This window comes from Danio rerio, chromosome 21, assembly GCF_049306965.1.
Source record: "Danio rerio strain Tuebingen ecotype United States chromosome 21, GRCz12tu, whole genome shotgun sequence".
In the NCBI taxonomy this organism is placed as follows: domain Eukaryota; kingdom Metazoa; phylum Chordata; class Actinopteri; order Cypriniformes; family Danionidae; genus Danio; species Danio rerio.
The window spans coordinates 37383702-37400388 of record NC_133196.1 but is presented as its reverse complement, the minus strand read 5'-3'; the positions used below and the strand labels follow the sequence as shown (position 1 = coordinate 37400388).

General features: G+C 39.2%; 2 protein-coding genes across 9 annotated transcripts in view; one reads left to right on the top strand and one right to left on the bottom strand.

Moving 5' to 3' along the window:
* clint1b (clathrin interactor 1b) overlaps positions 1 to 16687 on the bottom strand; it is a 542948-nt gene that overhangs the window by 176134 nt on the left and 350127 nt on the right. The window lies entirely within an intron of this gene.
* ebf1b (EBF transcription factor 1b) overlaps positions 1 to 16687 on the top strand; it is a 281523-nt gene that overhangs the window by 258099 nt on the left and 6737 nt on the right. For 4 of the 8 annotated variants that reach the window (XR_012396817.1, XR_012396815.1, XM_680898.11 and 1 more), the window contains one exon: positions 14272 to 14340. The exons of the other annotated variants lie outside the window; for them this stretch is intronic. Coding sequence is in view for 2 of the 4 variants with exons in the window: in XM_680898.11 (XP_685990.7) it covers positions 14272 to 14339 (68 nt within the window). In the remaining 2 variants the exon portion in view is untranslated. The remainder of the gene's footprint in view (positions 1 to 14271; positions 14341 to 16687) is intronic. 8 annotated transcript variants of the gene reach the window in all.

Sequence of the window (16687 nt, the reverse complement as noted above, 5' to 3'; positions counted from 1 at the left end):
TTTAAAATAACCCAACAAAGCACCAAATATTTTTAACTCAACCATTGGGTTAAATAAATAACTCAACGTTTTTTAGAGTGTGTGCATTCTACTCCCGCAAACTTCACCCCACAGAGAGAAAATATGATGTTGGTAATCGTGAGCTCCTTGCCATGAAAGCAGCAATAGAGGAATGGAGACATTGGCTAGAGGGCGCCAAACACTCATTCACAATTATCACAGGTCATAAAAATCTTGAATATATCCGATCGGTCAAGAGACTGAACTCCAGACAGGCAAGATGGGCACTGTTCTTTACATGCTTTGACTTCAAAGTCATGTATATCCCCGGTTCAAAAAATGTCAAAGCTGACGCACTATCCCGCTTGTCAGATGAAGAAGCATTGGCTGAGGATGTCCAACCAGTCATGAAAGAATCCCTGATCTTAGCACCCATCCAATGGGACATCGAGACGGAAATTCTCCAAGCATCAGACCAAAATCCCACACCGCAAGCATGTCCCGAGAATAAAATCTTTGTTCCCCCGTCTCTACTAGAAAGTCATCACATCATCACATAATAACCCCAGTTCCGGTCATCCAGGAAGTACAGCCACAATCCACTGGATCCAGAACCGTTACTGGTGGCCCTCCATTAATAAGGATGTGATCAAGATGGTTAATAACTGTTCCTCTTCGGTTGGGGAACTTCAGTGCTATACAGTGGATTTGATCTTGGAAAATCCACGTAAGGCAGGATTCGGTTCAGAAGCCGCTTGTCTGAAAGAGTATTGAACGGCCCAATGAATGCAAAGAATTGGCAGCGTAAGCTTGCGCAGGTGTGCTTCATTGCCAATTATCCCAGCATATAAGCACACCTGGAGCGAGTAAACGCCATCCCTTTTTGCTTCAGAGACTTTCTAATCGAGTCGATGAGAATTCCTCCTGCTGTGATCCAGCGATTCCGAGCGAACAAGAGCATTCTCCCTGTCCAGAGTGTGTACACGCAGCGGCAGACGGTCGAGCTGGGGTTCTCCCTTGCCTGGCGTTCTTTGGGTCCGGTCCTCCAGAGCGGTGCGTATATAGTTGCAAACTTCACAAAAAGAGCAACACAGTCGTGCAGCACTTGCGCTCCGACTGTGCGTTTCTGGATGCGGTGGTTTCCTGTCCTCAGATGATGGGCACGGGCACTGCGTTGCATGCCTGGGGGGTCCAGCATGTTAATGCGCTGCTTGCGGGCAGTTCATGTCGTCATGACCAACTAGAGGGGCGTGCCCTTCTTCCCGGAGGTGCACAGTTGGCTCATGCGGTCCTGAAGGGCACTTTTTTCTGCTCGTGCTGCATGTCCCTCCACCCTCACCACTCTTGACGGTGGAACAGCCAGGGGGTATGTGGCGATTCCTCAGGTTGATGGCGGTCAATCCGCGTGGCGCCTCTTCTTGGCGGGGTCCGCCTCGTCTCCCATCCAAAGCCTGTATGTTATCTGCCTCCCTCGGAGCTTACAAGGCTGCGGGCCAGGCTGCTTCCGCCTTGCATGCGATAGCCACCTACCAGCGCTACCAAACGCAGGCGCTGGCTGTGCTGCACGAGGGTGGGTCCAACCCAGGCTTTTGAGCTTCGCACTGCCGCCGACTAAGCTCTTCAGACTACTAAGTCCGCTGCGTGTGCGTTGGGGAGGACGATGTCCACACTAATGATCCAGGAGAGCCACCCCGGCTGATATGCGCAAAGTCGACAAAGTCCGCTTTCTTGACTTCCCCATATCCCAAGCTGGCATGTTCGGCAACACCGTCTGTGAATTCACCCAGGAATTCGAGGCGGTCAGAGAGCAGTCTGATGAGTGATGTCTTATCGGCGGTCCGTAAGCCCGCTCCGCCCGCCGTGCCATTCGAGAGCTGCACCGCCTCTGCACAAGCCTCTGGCGAAGCGAGCGCGTCGAGCACCTCGGAAGCAGGCAGCTCCCCCTACCCAGAACGCAGTCCGGCAACGGACCGCGAAGCGTCCCTGGGACAGGCCATCTGGAGAAAAGAGAACTTGCTCTTTCCCCGTTAGGGGGCGGGGCCCCATTTCCAACGGCACTTTTTACTGCCATGAAAACATCAATAAAAGAGCACTTTTTCCCTTCCCCGGATGTGACAGCAGGAACCTTACCAGTCTGGGACGCGCTGCCTTCCGGCTCGCAGGTTCTACGTGCTTCGCCAATGGCTCACGAGCGCTGGGGGGACGGTCTCCTTTCCCACAGCCCTCTTGCCCCCTCTCCGGAGTCAGGGTGCGAAGCCAGAGTGAATCGCTCTCCTCCAGCTCTTCCGCGGGACCCCTGCGCTTCCCGGATCAGCACACCCACTCCGCGCTGCCCCACCGCTGGTACGTCAGCGATTGTAGCGATGACTCCATTCGCGAGGGCTCTGCCTGCCTGGTTAGAGCAGGCCAGCCCCTCGTGGTGGCTCATACGCACAATTAGATTCGGTTACGCGATTCAGTTCACGAGGCGGCCCCCCAAGTTCACGTGCGTGTATTTCACCAGGGTCAACCCCCTGTCTGCCCTTGTCTTGCGAGAGGAGATTGCTGCCCTCCTGGCGAAGGGTGCAATCAAGCCAGTTCCTCCAGCCGAGATGGAGTGTGGGTTTTTCAGCCCATACTTCATCGTACCCAAAAAGAGCGGTGGGTCACGACCAATCCTTCCGCGAGTTTCGAACCGCTGTCTGCACAAGCTGCCGTTCAGAATGCTCAAGCAGAGGTGCATTCTCCAATGCGTTCGTCTTTAGGATTGGTTTGCAGCCATAGACCTGAAGGACGCATATTTTTATGTCTCCATTCTTCCACGCCACCGCCAGTTTCTGCGGTTTGCGTTCGAAGGTCGAGCGTGGCAATACAAGGTCCTCCCCTTCGGGCTCTCCCTGTCTCGGCGGGTCTTCACCAAACTCGCGGAGGGTGCCTTAGCGCCCCTTCGGCTCGCGGGCATCTGCATACTCAATTATCTCGACGACTGGCTGATTTTAGCCCACTCGCGGGAGCAATTGATTATGGACAGAGACAAGGTGTTTCGGCATCTCTGCCTATTTGGGCTTCAGGTCAACCGAGAAAAGAGCCCCCGTGCAGAGGATCTCTTTTCTTGGGATGGAGCTGGACTCGGTCACCATGGTAGCGCACCTCTCAGAGGAACGCGCTTGCCTGTTGCTGGGCTGTCTGAGAGAGCTTGACAGCAAACTAGTGGTCCTACTGAAGTTCTTTCAAAGGCTCCTGGGGCATATGGCATCCGCAGTCGCCGTCACGCCGCTCGGATTGCTCCAAATGAGACCACTCCAGCACTGGCTTCACTGGCTTGGCACGCGGGCACACACAGAGTCTCTGTTATTGCGCTGTGTCACCGCGCCCTCAGCCCTTGGAATGACCCCTCGTTCCTACAGGCCGGTTTGCCTCTAGGACAGGCGTCCAGCCATGTTGTTGTTTCAAAAGATGCTTCCAACACGGGTTGGGGGGCCGTGTGTCACGGGCATGCAGCTGTGGGCCTGTGGAAGGGTGCCCAGTTGCATTGGCATATCAATCACCTAGAGCTGTTGGCAGTGTTCCTCGCTCTCCACCGCTTTTTACCTGTGCTGGAGCCGCAACACGTGCTGGTCAGGACGGACAATATGGCGGCGGCGGAGGATCTTTGGAACCTCCACGTGTGGTCCCTAGACTCGAGGAAGACTTAGGTAACCTACCGAATGCGGTGGTTAATACCATCACTCAGGCTAGAGCCCCCTCCACGAGGCGCGCCTACGCCCTGAAGTGCAGTCTATTCACTGAATGGTGCGTCTCTCGCAGAGAAGACCCCCAAAATTGCCAGATCAGTATTGTGCTCTCTTTCCTCCAAGAGAAGCTGGACAGCAGGCTGTCGCCCTCCACTCTCGAGGTTTACATAGCCGGCATCTCCACTTATCATAACGCGGTAGCTGGTGGCACCGTGGGAAAGCGCAACCTCATCATCCGGTTCCTCAGAGGTGCTAGGCGAATTAATCCATCCCGCCCCCCTCTCATGCCCTCTTGGGAGTTTACCCTCGTTCTCACGAGTTTAAGCGCAGATCCCTTTGAGCCACTCTATTCAGTATCTCTAAGATTTCTGTCCCTAAAGACAGCTCTGCTGGCCGCATTGGCCTCCATCAAGAGGGTCGGGGACCTGGAGGCATTTTCGGTCAGTGACTCGTGCCTGGAATTCGGGCCGGACAACTCTCACGTTATCCTGAGACCCCGCCCGGGTTATGTGCCCAAGGTTCCTACCACCCCCTTTAGAGATCAGGTAGTGAACCTGCAAGCACTGCCCCCGGAGGAGGCAGACTCAGCCCTTTCCTTACTTAGTCCAGTTCGCAGCCCGCGCATTTATGTGCAATCTGCGAGTGGAGCCGGTTTCCTTAAGTGTATTAGGTAACACTTTGGTGATTGAGGAAACAACTCGGTAGGGTGTTGAAACACGCTTGCTGCGCCATTTTCCCTAACATAGAGATACGTGCGCCTTTTTATCTGTCAGTAAAGTTCCCCGTCAGGTGAGCCGTGCAGATTCCTCTGTGGCCCCCAGCACTGACTCAGCGGAGGAGTCACTTGCTGGCCCACTACGTTGTAGGTCTGCCCGCTGGTCAGCCCGCGTTTTGGGTATAGGTGCCTGCTATGCGTGATCCCCACAAGGCGATCCCATATGCTTATTCCGCCACGGTTAAGTCCCCCCTCTGGGTGGACCCATGTCTTCTCTCTCCGCTAACCACTTTTTTCTATGCGTACTCCCCCTTTTTAGGCCTAGTCCATATGTAAAATTCTGCCATCTATTCCCCCCTTGGGTAGCAGATGGCCTCCGCAGCGTCCTCCCTATCGGGATTGCACGCTTTCCAACGTACTGTCGTATTCCTAGAATTATCTAGATGCTAACAACTTCTCAAAAAACATATCTAAATCCGTAAAACTTCTGTTGAAGTAGGATAAATTAGGGCCAGGGACACGTTGGAGCACAGGGACCACAAAAAGTAACTTTCGTTTTAGGAGGAGTTTATTGATGGCAAAAAAATACTTCAAATAGAAGATAAACTTAGAGCAGACAAAAAAAAAACAGAGACTTTTCCAATTTCCAAAAAATGCAAAAACTCAAAAGGGTAAAAACTCAGGATAAGTAACTGCTCAAAAATATACAAAAAAACATAAGTCAGAGAAACTTGGCAAAACAGATTATCTTTCAATGTAAGAACTCACATGGGGTGACAGGTTAGGATCCTACCCAGGGGCCACCCTCTCTCCCTGGACTTGCAAAAAATCTCACTATCAATCCCATTTTATCATGACAGCTATAATAAAGTGAACTAGTCTTTGCTGTCTTCCACATTGTTGATGAGATAGTGGATGACATGTAGTGTCATGTGAATTACATGTTTTCCCTGTCATGTAGTGTTTTGAACAGTACTACAGTAAAGTACTTCTATTAATCAATTGTGGTAACACTATAGTTGCTATGGTAACAAAATTGTAATATCAACAAATTACTCAGTGCTGTAATTTTTTTTTTTACAATATAGGGTATAGTATACTACAATTCACCACACTTTACTGTAGCAAAACTACACTGTATTTAAACAAGGCACAAATTGTGACGGGAAGAAGAACGGGGCTTCAAACGAATCGACTCTTTAAATCCAAACAAACGAATCGTCCACCGATCATTTGAGCGGACAGTTGAGTTTATTATGGCTATTGCTATCAAAATAAAAACCCATTTAAGTTTTAACAGGGTAACAAGATCGAAGTTTAATACATTAGATTCATAAATATGCACAGGCACTTTCTTTATACAAAATTAAATCTTATTGACTATTCTAACAGAAACTAACACCTAACATAAACACACATTCATACAAGTGTAGAGAAGAGTAAAGAAAGTAACAGTGGAGATTTCTCTAGTTATATCGCTTTAGTCCTTAGGGATGCGGTGACACGCAATCAGATATTTCGCTAAACAGATCAGCCACTTTTGGCGCTCATAAACAGTCATAAAGCCCCTGTGCTGCAGGAATTAGGATGTTTGCTGAAGGTGCGCAGCTGTCGTGCCGTGAGGGGTTTGCGTATTTAATAAACTATGGCAGCTTGCGTTCACTGAACAGTCAGAATGATTAATAAATCCATATGAAACAGTCCCTTAAAAATCACGTCTCGCTCAGGGGCGTTGCTAGGGTCAAAAGGGATAAGGGGCTTAGCCCCGAATACCCCCAGTGTTGCCAGTTAATTACTGTAATAGAGCAGTAGTGGTAACTAACTGGAAACTGTGTACAGTTAATTACTGTACTGTAGTGTTACAACTTACAGCATTATACTGCATACACATTAATAGTATGTCATAGTGTTACTAAAATTAATTAGTATTATTACCTGTTATTAAAAATAGAAGGCATAAAAATTCTGACAAATTTATTTTATTGTTTTGGCAGCAAACAAATATACAACAGAAAATATATAACAAATTAAGAAACCAGCAGATATAAATATCATCTTACATATTAATGAGAGCCACAGATCTGCACAGTAAGACTGTGGTCAAACTAATGTTTGAGTATGCGAAATTCTGTCACATGGCACTGCGAAAAGGAGTGGGATTAAACAAAATAATTAGAGATTGAAAAAGCAAGCGACTGGTCCATAATTTTTGTTCAGAGAGGTCATGATTTGATCTTTGATTGGTCTCAAGCAATCACATGATGCAGGTCAGAGTTCTCCAAGCTTGAACTTTACAATACTGCAAAATTTTTTACTGCTGTAAAATTTGTCACATGAGGTTGCATTCCAGGTCTTCAGCATTCACATGCGTATGAATGGAAGTCTATAGGGAGAAAAGTACAGTGTGACCGGGACTTTAAGCTGTAACTCTAATTAAACACACCTGATAAAACTAATTAAGGCTTGTTAGAAATCTACAGGTAATGTTGAATTAGGGTGGGAACTAAACTCTGCTGCCCTGCAGTTCTCCAAGAACTTGGAGTTTGACCCCCATGGTATATAGCAGGGGTGCTCAATCCTGTTCCTAGAGATCTACCTTCCTGCAGATTTCAGTTGCTACCCATAACAAACACACCTGCCTGTAATTATCAAGTGGTGTTCAGGTCCTAATTAATTGGTTCAGGTGTGTTGCAGTGAAATGTGTAACTCTCTCCTCAATGCGAACCATGCATAAAAAACTGAACAGCAAAAAACACAAAATAATTATTTTATTTTTAAAATTATTTAAAAAAGGCATATGAAAAGAACACATAGATAGAGATATAGATAGAAACATGTTTGTCAAACACAGGCACATACTGTCAATTCTCAATAAAAAGTTTAAAATAATTATAAAAAAACAAAAATAAAGTCGGCAACACAGAATATCCAAAGGATCCAATCTTTTATTGTTATACTTATCATTTACTTTAAAAATCTCATGACAACAAACTTTTATATTGTTTCTAATATAAATTCATGGGTGGAAACACTGCTCTGAAATCTAAAATAGCAACAAACTCACAACCTGGGACCGGAGAGTGGAGCTTTTGTGTGTGGATGGTTATGTCTATCATGTTTTTGTGATTCCCTGATATGATTTCTGTGCACATGTTACCTTACTAAGGTGATGGAATTTAATGGTTTTTATGTGCATTAAAACTGCTTATTTGCCAGAAAGATACATGAAATGTTAGCATCTGTACATTATGACAATATGCAATATCCAATAAATAAATATACTTAAATAAAAGTAATGTAAGAAGTTATATGAGGAGAGGCTAACTAGCTAACAATGTAGCTTTCAACACTTTTCAAGATAACTACAATATATCTTAAAACACAGCCTTATTTTAGAAACCCTCAAAATTAATTTGAACACATTCTACTTACTCATTGTAGATTCTTATTTAAAGCCTAAAACATATCAGACTACATCTGAATTGATGGACAGAGAATAGAGCACGCAGCAGTAAACAAATCAAACACGTGGCTCCCTTAAAGGGCCAGCATTTTCTGAAAACTTTTTCTAAAACTTTTTTGTTAAGAATAAGACAGCCTATGGGAGTGTCTGATGATGCCTAAATCATTGTTTTCTGCCTTTAAAATGCACGTCTCTATGATTAGCAACATAAAGCATCAGAGTAGATGGGACAGTACTGGTTGAACAGTAATTTGTCATTTATTGTCACAGTTACTACCTGTAATGTGTACGTAAAGTAAGTTATTGTAATTTATCATTTGCACTACACAATTTAATACAATGTCTGCTCCTTTTACAGTAAAATACTGTTTCTTTCATTACAGCAAAACACTGGCTATTTTACAGTTATTTACTGCATAATCTACAGGGTAACAGTGCAGTTAAGCTTTAACCTTAATTAAACATACCTGATCAAACTAAATCTAAAGATAACATGTTGAAGCAGGGCTGAAACTAAATTCTGCTAGGCTGCGGCCTTCCAGGAGTCACAATTATGGACATATCGTTTAATAAAAACCATAAAAATATACAAACTTTATCCAAAGCAAAAAATAAAAAATAAATAATAATAATAATAAATAATCTGATTCTCATGTCGTTCCAAATCTGTAGTAATAATAAAAAACACAAAAATAACATGGTTTATACATTAGATTTTTTATGCTTATCTGAAACATGGCTTCATAAAAACTCACCGTCTGCAGCATTAGAAGTGCCTGGTTTTAAAATATTTAGAAAAGACAGAGTTGGTTCAAAGGGAGGTGGAGTTATGATTTATGTGAAATCTGGTATCCAGTGTAATGAAATTGTTTGGCCAAATGACACAGATCTGGAATGTATTGGTCTGAATCTTATACTATCGCCACAAATGTCTTTCACACTAATGGTAATTTATCGTCTACCATCTTCAAATGTTAGTTTTTATGAAAACCTAAAACAAGTATTAAAACAGTGTAATTTTAGTAAAGAAGTCATTATTATGGGAGATTTTAATATTAATTGGGATGATAAAATAGTTAGAAAGCATCTCAAACAAATAACTGATCATTTTGATCTTCAGCAAATGATTAATGGGCCTACAAGATTAACCAATTCTACAAGATCACAAATTGATTTAATTTTTAGTAACAGAGCAGACAGAATTTTAAAAACATTTAATATGTTAACAGGCATATCTGATCACAATTTAATTTTAGTCGCCAGAAAATTATCTAGTAAGAGATTAAATTCTTTTGTTAGGAAACATGATTCTTATGGTGTTCCAAAACATAAACTAGATGATTTTAGAAGGGCCGTCCTTCAGATTGAATGCGATGAATTACTAACTGGAACTGATCAGGATGAGGATAGTCACATTTTCACAAAAAAACTTGAAAGAACAATGACAGATTTTAGCTGTACTTTAAAGCCTAAAAACAAAAAACATACAGTCCCCTGGATGAACTCTGATATTTTAAAAATAATAAAAAAGCGGGATCTTGCTTTAAAAATTGCACATCGATCAAAGCTGACTCATGATAGACAACATTTCACTATGTTACGAAACAAGGTGGTAAAGTGTATGAGAAAAGCAAAGGCAGATTTTTTCCTGAGAATAATTGAAGAAGCAAGAGGTAACTCCAAATTAATATGGAACCAATTGAACTACTTAAAAGGAGATAAAAGAAAAGATAGGTCATCAATTGAATTAATGGTAAATGGGGAAATGATTAATAAGCCAGCTGATATAGCTGAAGTATTTAATAATTATTTTGTGGACTCTGTAGTTTCAATCACACAGTGTTTTTCTCCCAATTATTCAGAAGTTCATCAAGTAAATACAGTAGAACAAGCTTTTTCTCTAGGGTTAGTTTCCGAATCAGACGTCAACAGAGCAATTACATCTCTTAAATCATCCAGAGCAAAAGATTTGGGATGGATGTGATACTTTTAAAAAACATTAGTGAGTCTTTAGTAAAGCCGATCACCAAAATTATTAATCTGTCCATTTCTCAGGGGATGTTCCCCAGTGCTTGGAAATCATCTGTCATTGTGCCTATATTTAAAAGTGGCGATCCACACTCTTCAAGTAATTACAGACCTATCAGTATTTTACCTATAGTTTCAAAGATTGCAGAAAAACTGATAGCCACACAAATTACAAATTACTTAAATAATAGTTCTTTTGCTTTACATCCATTGCAGTTTGGCTTCAGAGCGAACTACTCAAGTGAGATGGCAAATTGCTACTTTACTGAAAAAGTAAAGTCTTTATTAGATAAGGGGGGTATCGTTGGGGCTGTGTTTCTTGATTTTAGGAAGGCTTTTGATACTGTAAATCATAGAATTCTCATGTCCAAATTAGTTGGTTTTAACTTCTCACCACAAACTTTAAAATGGATAGAATCTTACTTGTCTGGTCGCACACAGTGTGTTAATATACAAAATTACAAATCTGCCCCTCTAGGTATATCCACAGGTGTTCCACAAGGATCTATTTTGGGCCCTTTACTTTTTACTTTATATATCAATGATCTCCCATCTATGTGTCCTAACAATAACATACAAATGTATGCGGATGACACTGTTATATTTATTCATGGTAGTAGTGTGTTACAAGTTGCAGACAGACTCACAGAATCACTGGTACATCTTTCAGCCTGGTTAGATCAATGCTGTTTACAGTTGAACATCTCTAAAACCGTGTGTATGTTTTTTTCTAAGAATGGTAGGCTAAGTGTAGTACCAGATGTATTTGTATCAGGGGAAAGATTACAAGTTGTATCTGAGTACAAGTACCTTGGAGTTTTAATAGATTCAAAACTATCATTTCAGTCTCAGGTTAAAAAGGTTTGTAACCGGGTCAGATTCAGTTTAGCAAATTTTAGATTTATTCGTGATCAGATGTCATGTGAGGCTGCTCTAATCTATTATCACTCCATGATCATTTCTCACATCACTTATTGTTTAACCACTTGGTCCCACGCCAGCATCACTACTCTGAAGCCACTTAAATCTTTATACAAACAATCCATAAAAACCCTTGATAAGAAATCAGTTCAATATCACCATTGTTTAATATTAAAGAAATACAACCTGCTTAGTTGGGAAAATTTAATTACATATGTACATATCTGTTTAATGTTTAAGACTTTACATAACCCGACTTCACCATTAAATCAGTTTATAAATATTAGAACAACTGCTCACCGAACTACTAGAGGAGGTGACAGAGGAGACTGCATTATTCCTCTCAAAAAAAAGCAAATTCAGTCAATCTGTATTTTCAGTGAGAGCTGCTAGGGAATGGAACTCCATCCCACCCACAATTAGAAGATCATGCACTTTTCGTTCTTTTCAGTCTCATATTAGAAATTGGTTATTGACAAATCAGCATTGTCAGCATTAGTACTGTATTCTTGACACATTTGTACTGTTGTCTTTGGCTTTTTGTCCTCTGCTCCCATCAGTCTGTTCTTTTTTTTTTTCTTTTTTTCTTTTCTTTACTTTTTTAACTGTATTTCTTATGAAAGTGTATTTAATGTTTAATGTTGTGCTTCTATTTTAGGTGTGACTTTTTAACATTCTGTAAAGGGTCTACGGATGAAAAATAGCCATTCTTGGCTAATTCTGGCACATTTTACAGTAATGTTTATTAATGTGCATTGACCCTGTAAACAAATAAACTAAACTAAACTAAACTAATTTATTTAGGAAAGCCTTTATACTATACTGTTAATGCCACTTTAACTTACTTCATTTGAAGTTTTCCAGACAAATTCATTGAGTCTCTGCAAAAATGTATGTGCGTGCTGTTTAAGATGTATATATATTTTTATAAACATTTTTACTAGTTATTTAGCAATGCTTGTTTATGGTTGAACAGTAATTTCCCATTTATTATCACAGTAAATATCTGTAATGGTACATAGAGTAAATTACTGTAATTTATTCTTTGCACTACAGAATTTCATACAAATCCTGCTCCTTTTACAGTAAAATACTGTTTCTTTTCATTACAGCTAAACACTGGCTATTTTATAGTTATTTACTGCATAATCTATGGTAAGGGTTAACAGTGTACTTTTATAATAGATTTATAAATGGTTTAATAATAAGAGTTTTTGAGTTGACAGTCTTTTAACAATAAATTTTAAAGCTTTGTGATTACTTGTAATGCCTGTTATATTCATTCATTGAGCAGAAATTCCATATATGCCTCACAAATGTAGAACTTGGAAATCATGGAAATCCTTAATATGGATGAAGGCATCCAGCTATTGCTGTAGTTGAATGAAAATAAGATCTGAATAAACATAAAAAGGCTTTAACTGGTCATTTACACGACTGCGATAATAAATGTTTTATACAGTTGAAGTCAGAATTATTATTCCCCTTTGAATTTTATTTTCTTTTTTACATATTTCCCAAATAATGGTTAACAGAGCAAGGAAATGTTCACTGTCTGATAATATTTTTTCTTTTGAAGAAATTCTTATTTGTTTTATTTCAGCTAGAATAAAAGCAATTTTACATTTTTAAAAACCCTTTTAGGGTCAGAATTATTAACCCCTTTAATTTTTTTTCTGATAGTCTACAGAACAAACCATCGTTATACAATAACTTGCCTAATTACCCTAACCTGCCTTTAAAGCCTTTAAATGTCACTTTAGGCTGAATAGAAGTGTCTTGAAAAATGTCTAGTAAAATATTATTTACTGTTATCATGGCAAAGATAAAATAAATCAGTTAATATATATGAGCTATTAAAACTATTATGTTTTGAAATGTGTTGAAAAAAAATCTGCTCTCCGTTAAACAGAAATTAGGGAAAAAATAAACAGGGGGGGGGGGGCAATAATTCAAATGGGGCTAATCAGACTTCAACTGTATGTCTTCTTCCAGCCATCTCAGGTATTTTCATAAGAAAGTCGATTTATAATCCCCTGCTAACTGAAACAACATGTTACAGTAGAATGTAGCTATACAATAATATGTTAGATGCATGAACTCACTGTGATTTAACCATTACAGAAACAGATGTGACTGGCTATATCATATCTCGATAAATATGCCTAGATATCTATATCATATCTAGAAAGCTAGAACAATTTACGTTTTTCTGACTAATTGGCATTTATGCATTGATATGATGCACATTTTATCGATTACAGTTATTTTATTTCACCAAAACTACACACATTTTATACTGTGGAAACAAATGTTATACTTCATCAGTAGTTAGAACTATTCAGTTTCGCGAAAGAGTTGTCTTATTACCTCATCAGCTTCAGCTCTTCAAAATAATGAATAAATGAAGTGCAGTGGCGGAATTTTTTTAAACATCATGTGACAACAGTGCCACTCCCACCTGCCGGTAGATACAGGTACTGCTGAACAGCTGACCCGACACAAACACTGCTTTAGGTGGAATGTGCGTGATGTACGCGGTAATTTTCAGTACTTAGATAACAAAATAAATGTTGTTCACCATATTTTTATTTAAGTGCAACGTATTGCAAAAGATCAGGGGCTTTTGACAGTACATCAGGGGCTTAAGCCCCCAAAGCCAAAGCAATTTTTTTATTTGTTAATGTCTTGCTGGTGAAAAGTTTGTTGTAACACATGTACAGACTAAAATATTACTGAAAATGTATTAGTAATGCCTTACACTACTGTGTTATAGGAAAATGTAATACATTACTGTAATACATTACTTTTGTAACGCATTACTCCCAACACTGGTCTTTGCACGCAAGAATGTGTTTGTGTGTGTGGTGTGTATTAAACAAATTTCAAACCTTGTACAGATCTATGAGTGCAGATCCTTTTTCTTTGGCGAGTCCTGGTATAGCAGGTATATTAAGCCAATAGAAGGTTGTAAAACTTAAATTTTTAACTGCAATTTTACATTCTCTTTCTCAAATTTTGCTTTCTGGAGCATGTGAAAACATTTCAATTGATAATCTATTGATCAATCCAGATCAATTGAACGGCATTTCAAAGTGTTTTATGCAAGTTTTCTACATAGACAAGTTTGGGGTTTACAAGTCTTATTTTATAGCAGGTTTGAGCAATTTATCTATTTGTTATGTTATTTATATTTTTTGGTAACTGATTTTATTGTAAAGTTCTAAGCTAAAATTTATTTAGTCAACAAAACTGTGGTTGCATAAACAATCTTTATGTTGTTGAAACTTTACTGTAACAATTTGTGATATAGTTAAAAAGTAATGTCTAATCTTCTCTTTTTAAGATAAATTCACTTAACATTGAGAGGGATATTAACACTTGTCTCTTTTTTATTTCCCTTTGCCCTTTTCTTTTTTCACTTCCTTTAGATCAGTCTTTTGTTGACTCTAACAAGTACTCCACAGCCAGTGCACTCCAGGGCCTGGCCTTCTCCTGAAGTACGTTAGTCATTTGTTACTTCTACCAAGTTTAATCATCCTGCTTCTTGTCCACTTAATCCTATTCTCACCTACTATTTCTGTTTTCACCTTGATATTTATAAGCGATTTCTCCTTCAGTTGTCACTGCACTTTCTGTCACCTTCATCAAGAAATAGAGTCATGTGGGTCCATTTCCTACAGCATTTAGCAGCCTCAAATCACCCCACTTTCTTAAGAAAATTACTCTAAACTAAATGTTATGTGGAGTTTATGCTGTGAAAAGTATTTTTAAATACTGTTTAAATAATAGAATTGTCTGCGGCAACATATTTGTGTTTTTGTTTTGTTGTTAGAACAGGCAGAATAACTGAAATAATTCAGTGCAACTATATGGAACTAAAATAGGTTAAGATACTAGGGATGTCCCCATACAACATTTTAACTTCCGATACGATACCGATATTGCAGCCATCAGTCCGATACCGTTATAAATCCGATATCAGCACAAATTATGAATACTTTATTTTTACCTATTTTGTTGAGTCGAATGTATGAAAGGCTAGATCAAACTGAGAACAAGTCAGCAACAGTAAGTATGGAAAAAAACAACCACTTTATTAACTATTGGTTGCATAAATGTGAACCTTTTATATAAGAATATATAAAAATAATTAAAGAATACATATTAAGACCCTGAAAAATATCTTAATTGAATAAACAAAAATACATTTTTAAAGTGCAAAATGCTAATTAAAGGTCACTTCAGTTGTTCACTTTTTACCATCAGCAAAGAGTAGAAACTGATGAGAGCAGAAAGATAAGAACAAAAATTGTTAATTGAACAACTGCTAAAGGTTCAGAGTCCAAAATTTCAATTTCACACACAGCTTTTTGATAAATTTTTGATCCATTTGAGCTGAAAAATATCTTTCACACTGGGCAGCAGAAATAATTTGTTGTTAAGTTAATAAAAATGTGCAGTATGGTAAGTACAAGCATTTACATTATCAGAGCTATTTCATCTGTGTTTGTATCATAAGAAGATTATGGCTGTATCAATGTTCCCAAACATTACTAATTTTATAATAATATATATTGCACATATTATATTTAACATAAAATACTTGCAGAGGCTAGATTGAAACACACATTTTCTCCACAGCACTTGAAATAATGTGACTTTTAAGAATAATTTTATTTATCAAAATTCATTATATTTGCATATTTGCACAGATTCCACTCTACTGCCCACATGGGAAAATTAGACAATGTAAATAAAGAGAGCTGCAAACTGATGTGCAAAGCTGACACTGTTTATCAGAGCACTTTTATGGAACAAAATCAATGCCTAAAGTCTTGAATTAAAAAGCTTGTTGAATATCACAAACTGAAAAAAATAATACACCGTATTAACAAGTTCTTGCATTTTAATGACTTGAATTCCAGGGTTTGTATTTTTAGGCCCTGAATTTTAACATATCTGTTTATTTAAGCTGTGAATATTTCAACGAAAAATATTTCAAACACGTTTTCATACTTAAAAATTCAATAATTCATATTCAATTTTCAGATTTCACTTAAAAAATATTCAATACCCTTTAAAAATACGATGTATAATATTCAAAAGGTCATTTTCAGTTCATTTTATTTCAGTTCTAATATTCGCTTCCATAAATTCAGTGGATCAAATTCGACTGATAAAATTCAACATTACATCCGTGAACTGCAGGAGAAGCAATAGATTGCAGATTGAAGATCGCCAGCTGCTCTAGCTTTCACCAGCAGGTGGAGATGGAATAATGTAAGATTTTTAACCCAGTAAACAGGCGAGAAAAAGGCTAATAGAGGCAAAAAAGTAGCATTTAATTTTAATATCAATGCCTTGGACATTATAAATAATAAAAAGTATGAGTAAAATGAGTAAATGAGGTTTTAGTCATCTATATTTGCCCTTATGTAACGGAAGCCAGCTGGTGATCGCGTAAAGCTCACTCCTCGGATCCAGGGACAGACGTTCTGCAATCTTATCGGAGCTTGTCTCCCATGCTGGCTCGTTATCTGCTCGGACCGGTGCGGTTACTTGCACATAAACCGTCTTTTGATGAATATGATGTTAAACATTGTCTTTTTTTATTGACTCTTTCTTCCATAGACGCGAAGTATTATATTGACAGCTAAAGAATATAAACGTAAGAGAAACAGGAGAGGAAATATTATAATAATAATACAAAATAGATAAACATTGACAGGGCTAAGAACAATTACGAACAAAGATTTTCAAAACCAGAGAGATTTTATCAGGATGTCACAAAACAGTTTACTTGGAACTGTTAAACAGTGTTCAGGTATGATTTAAGGTTGGTTA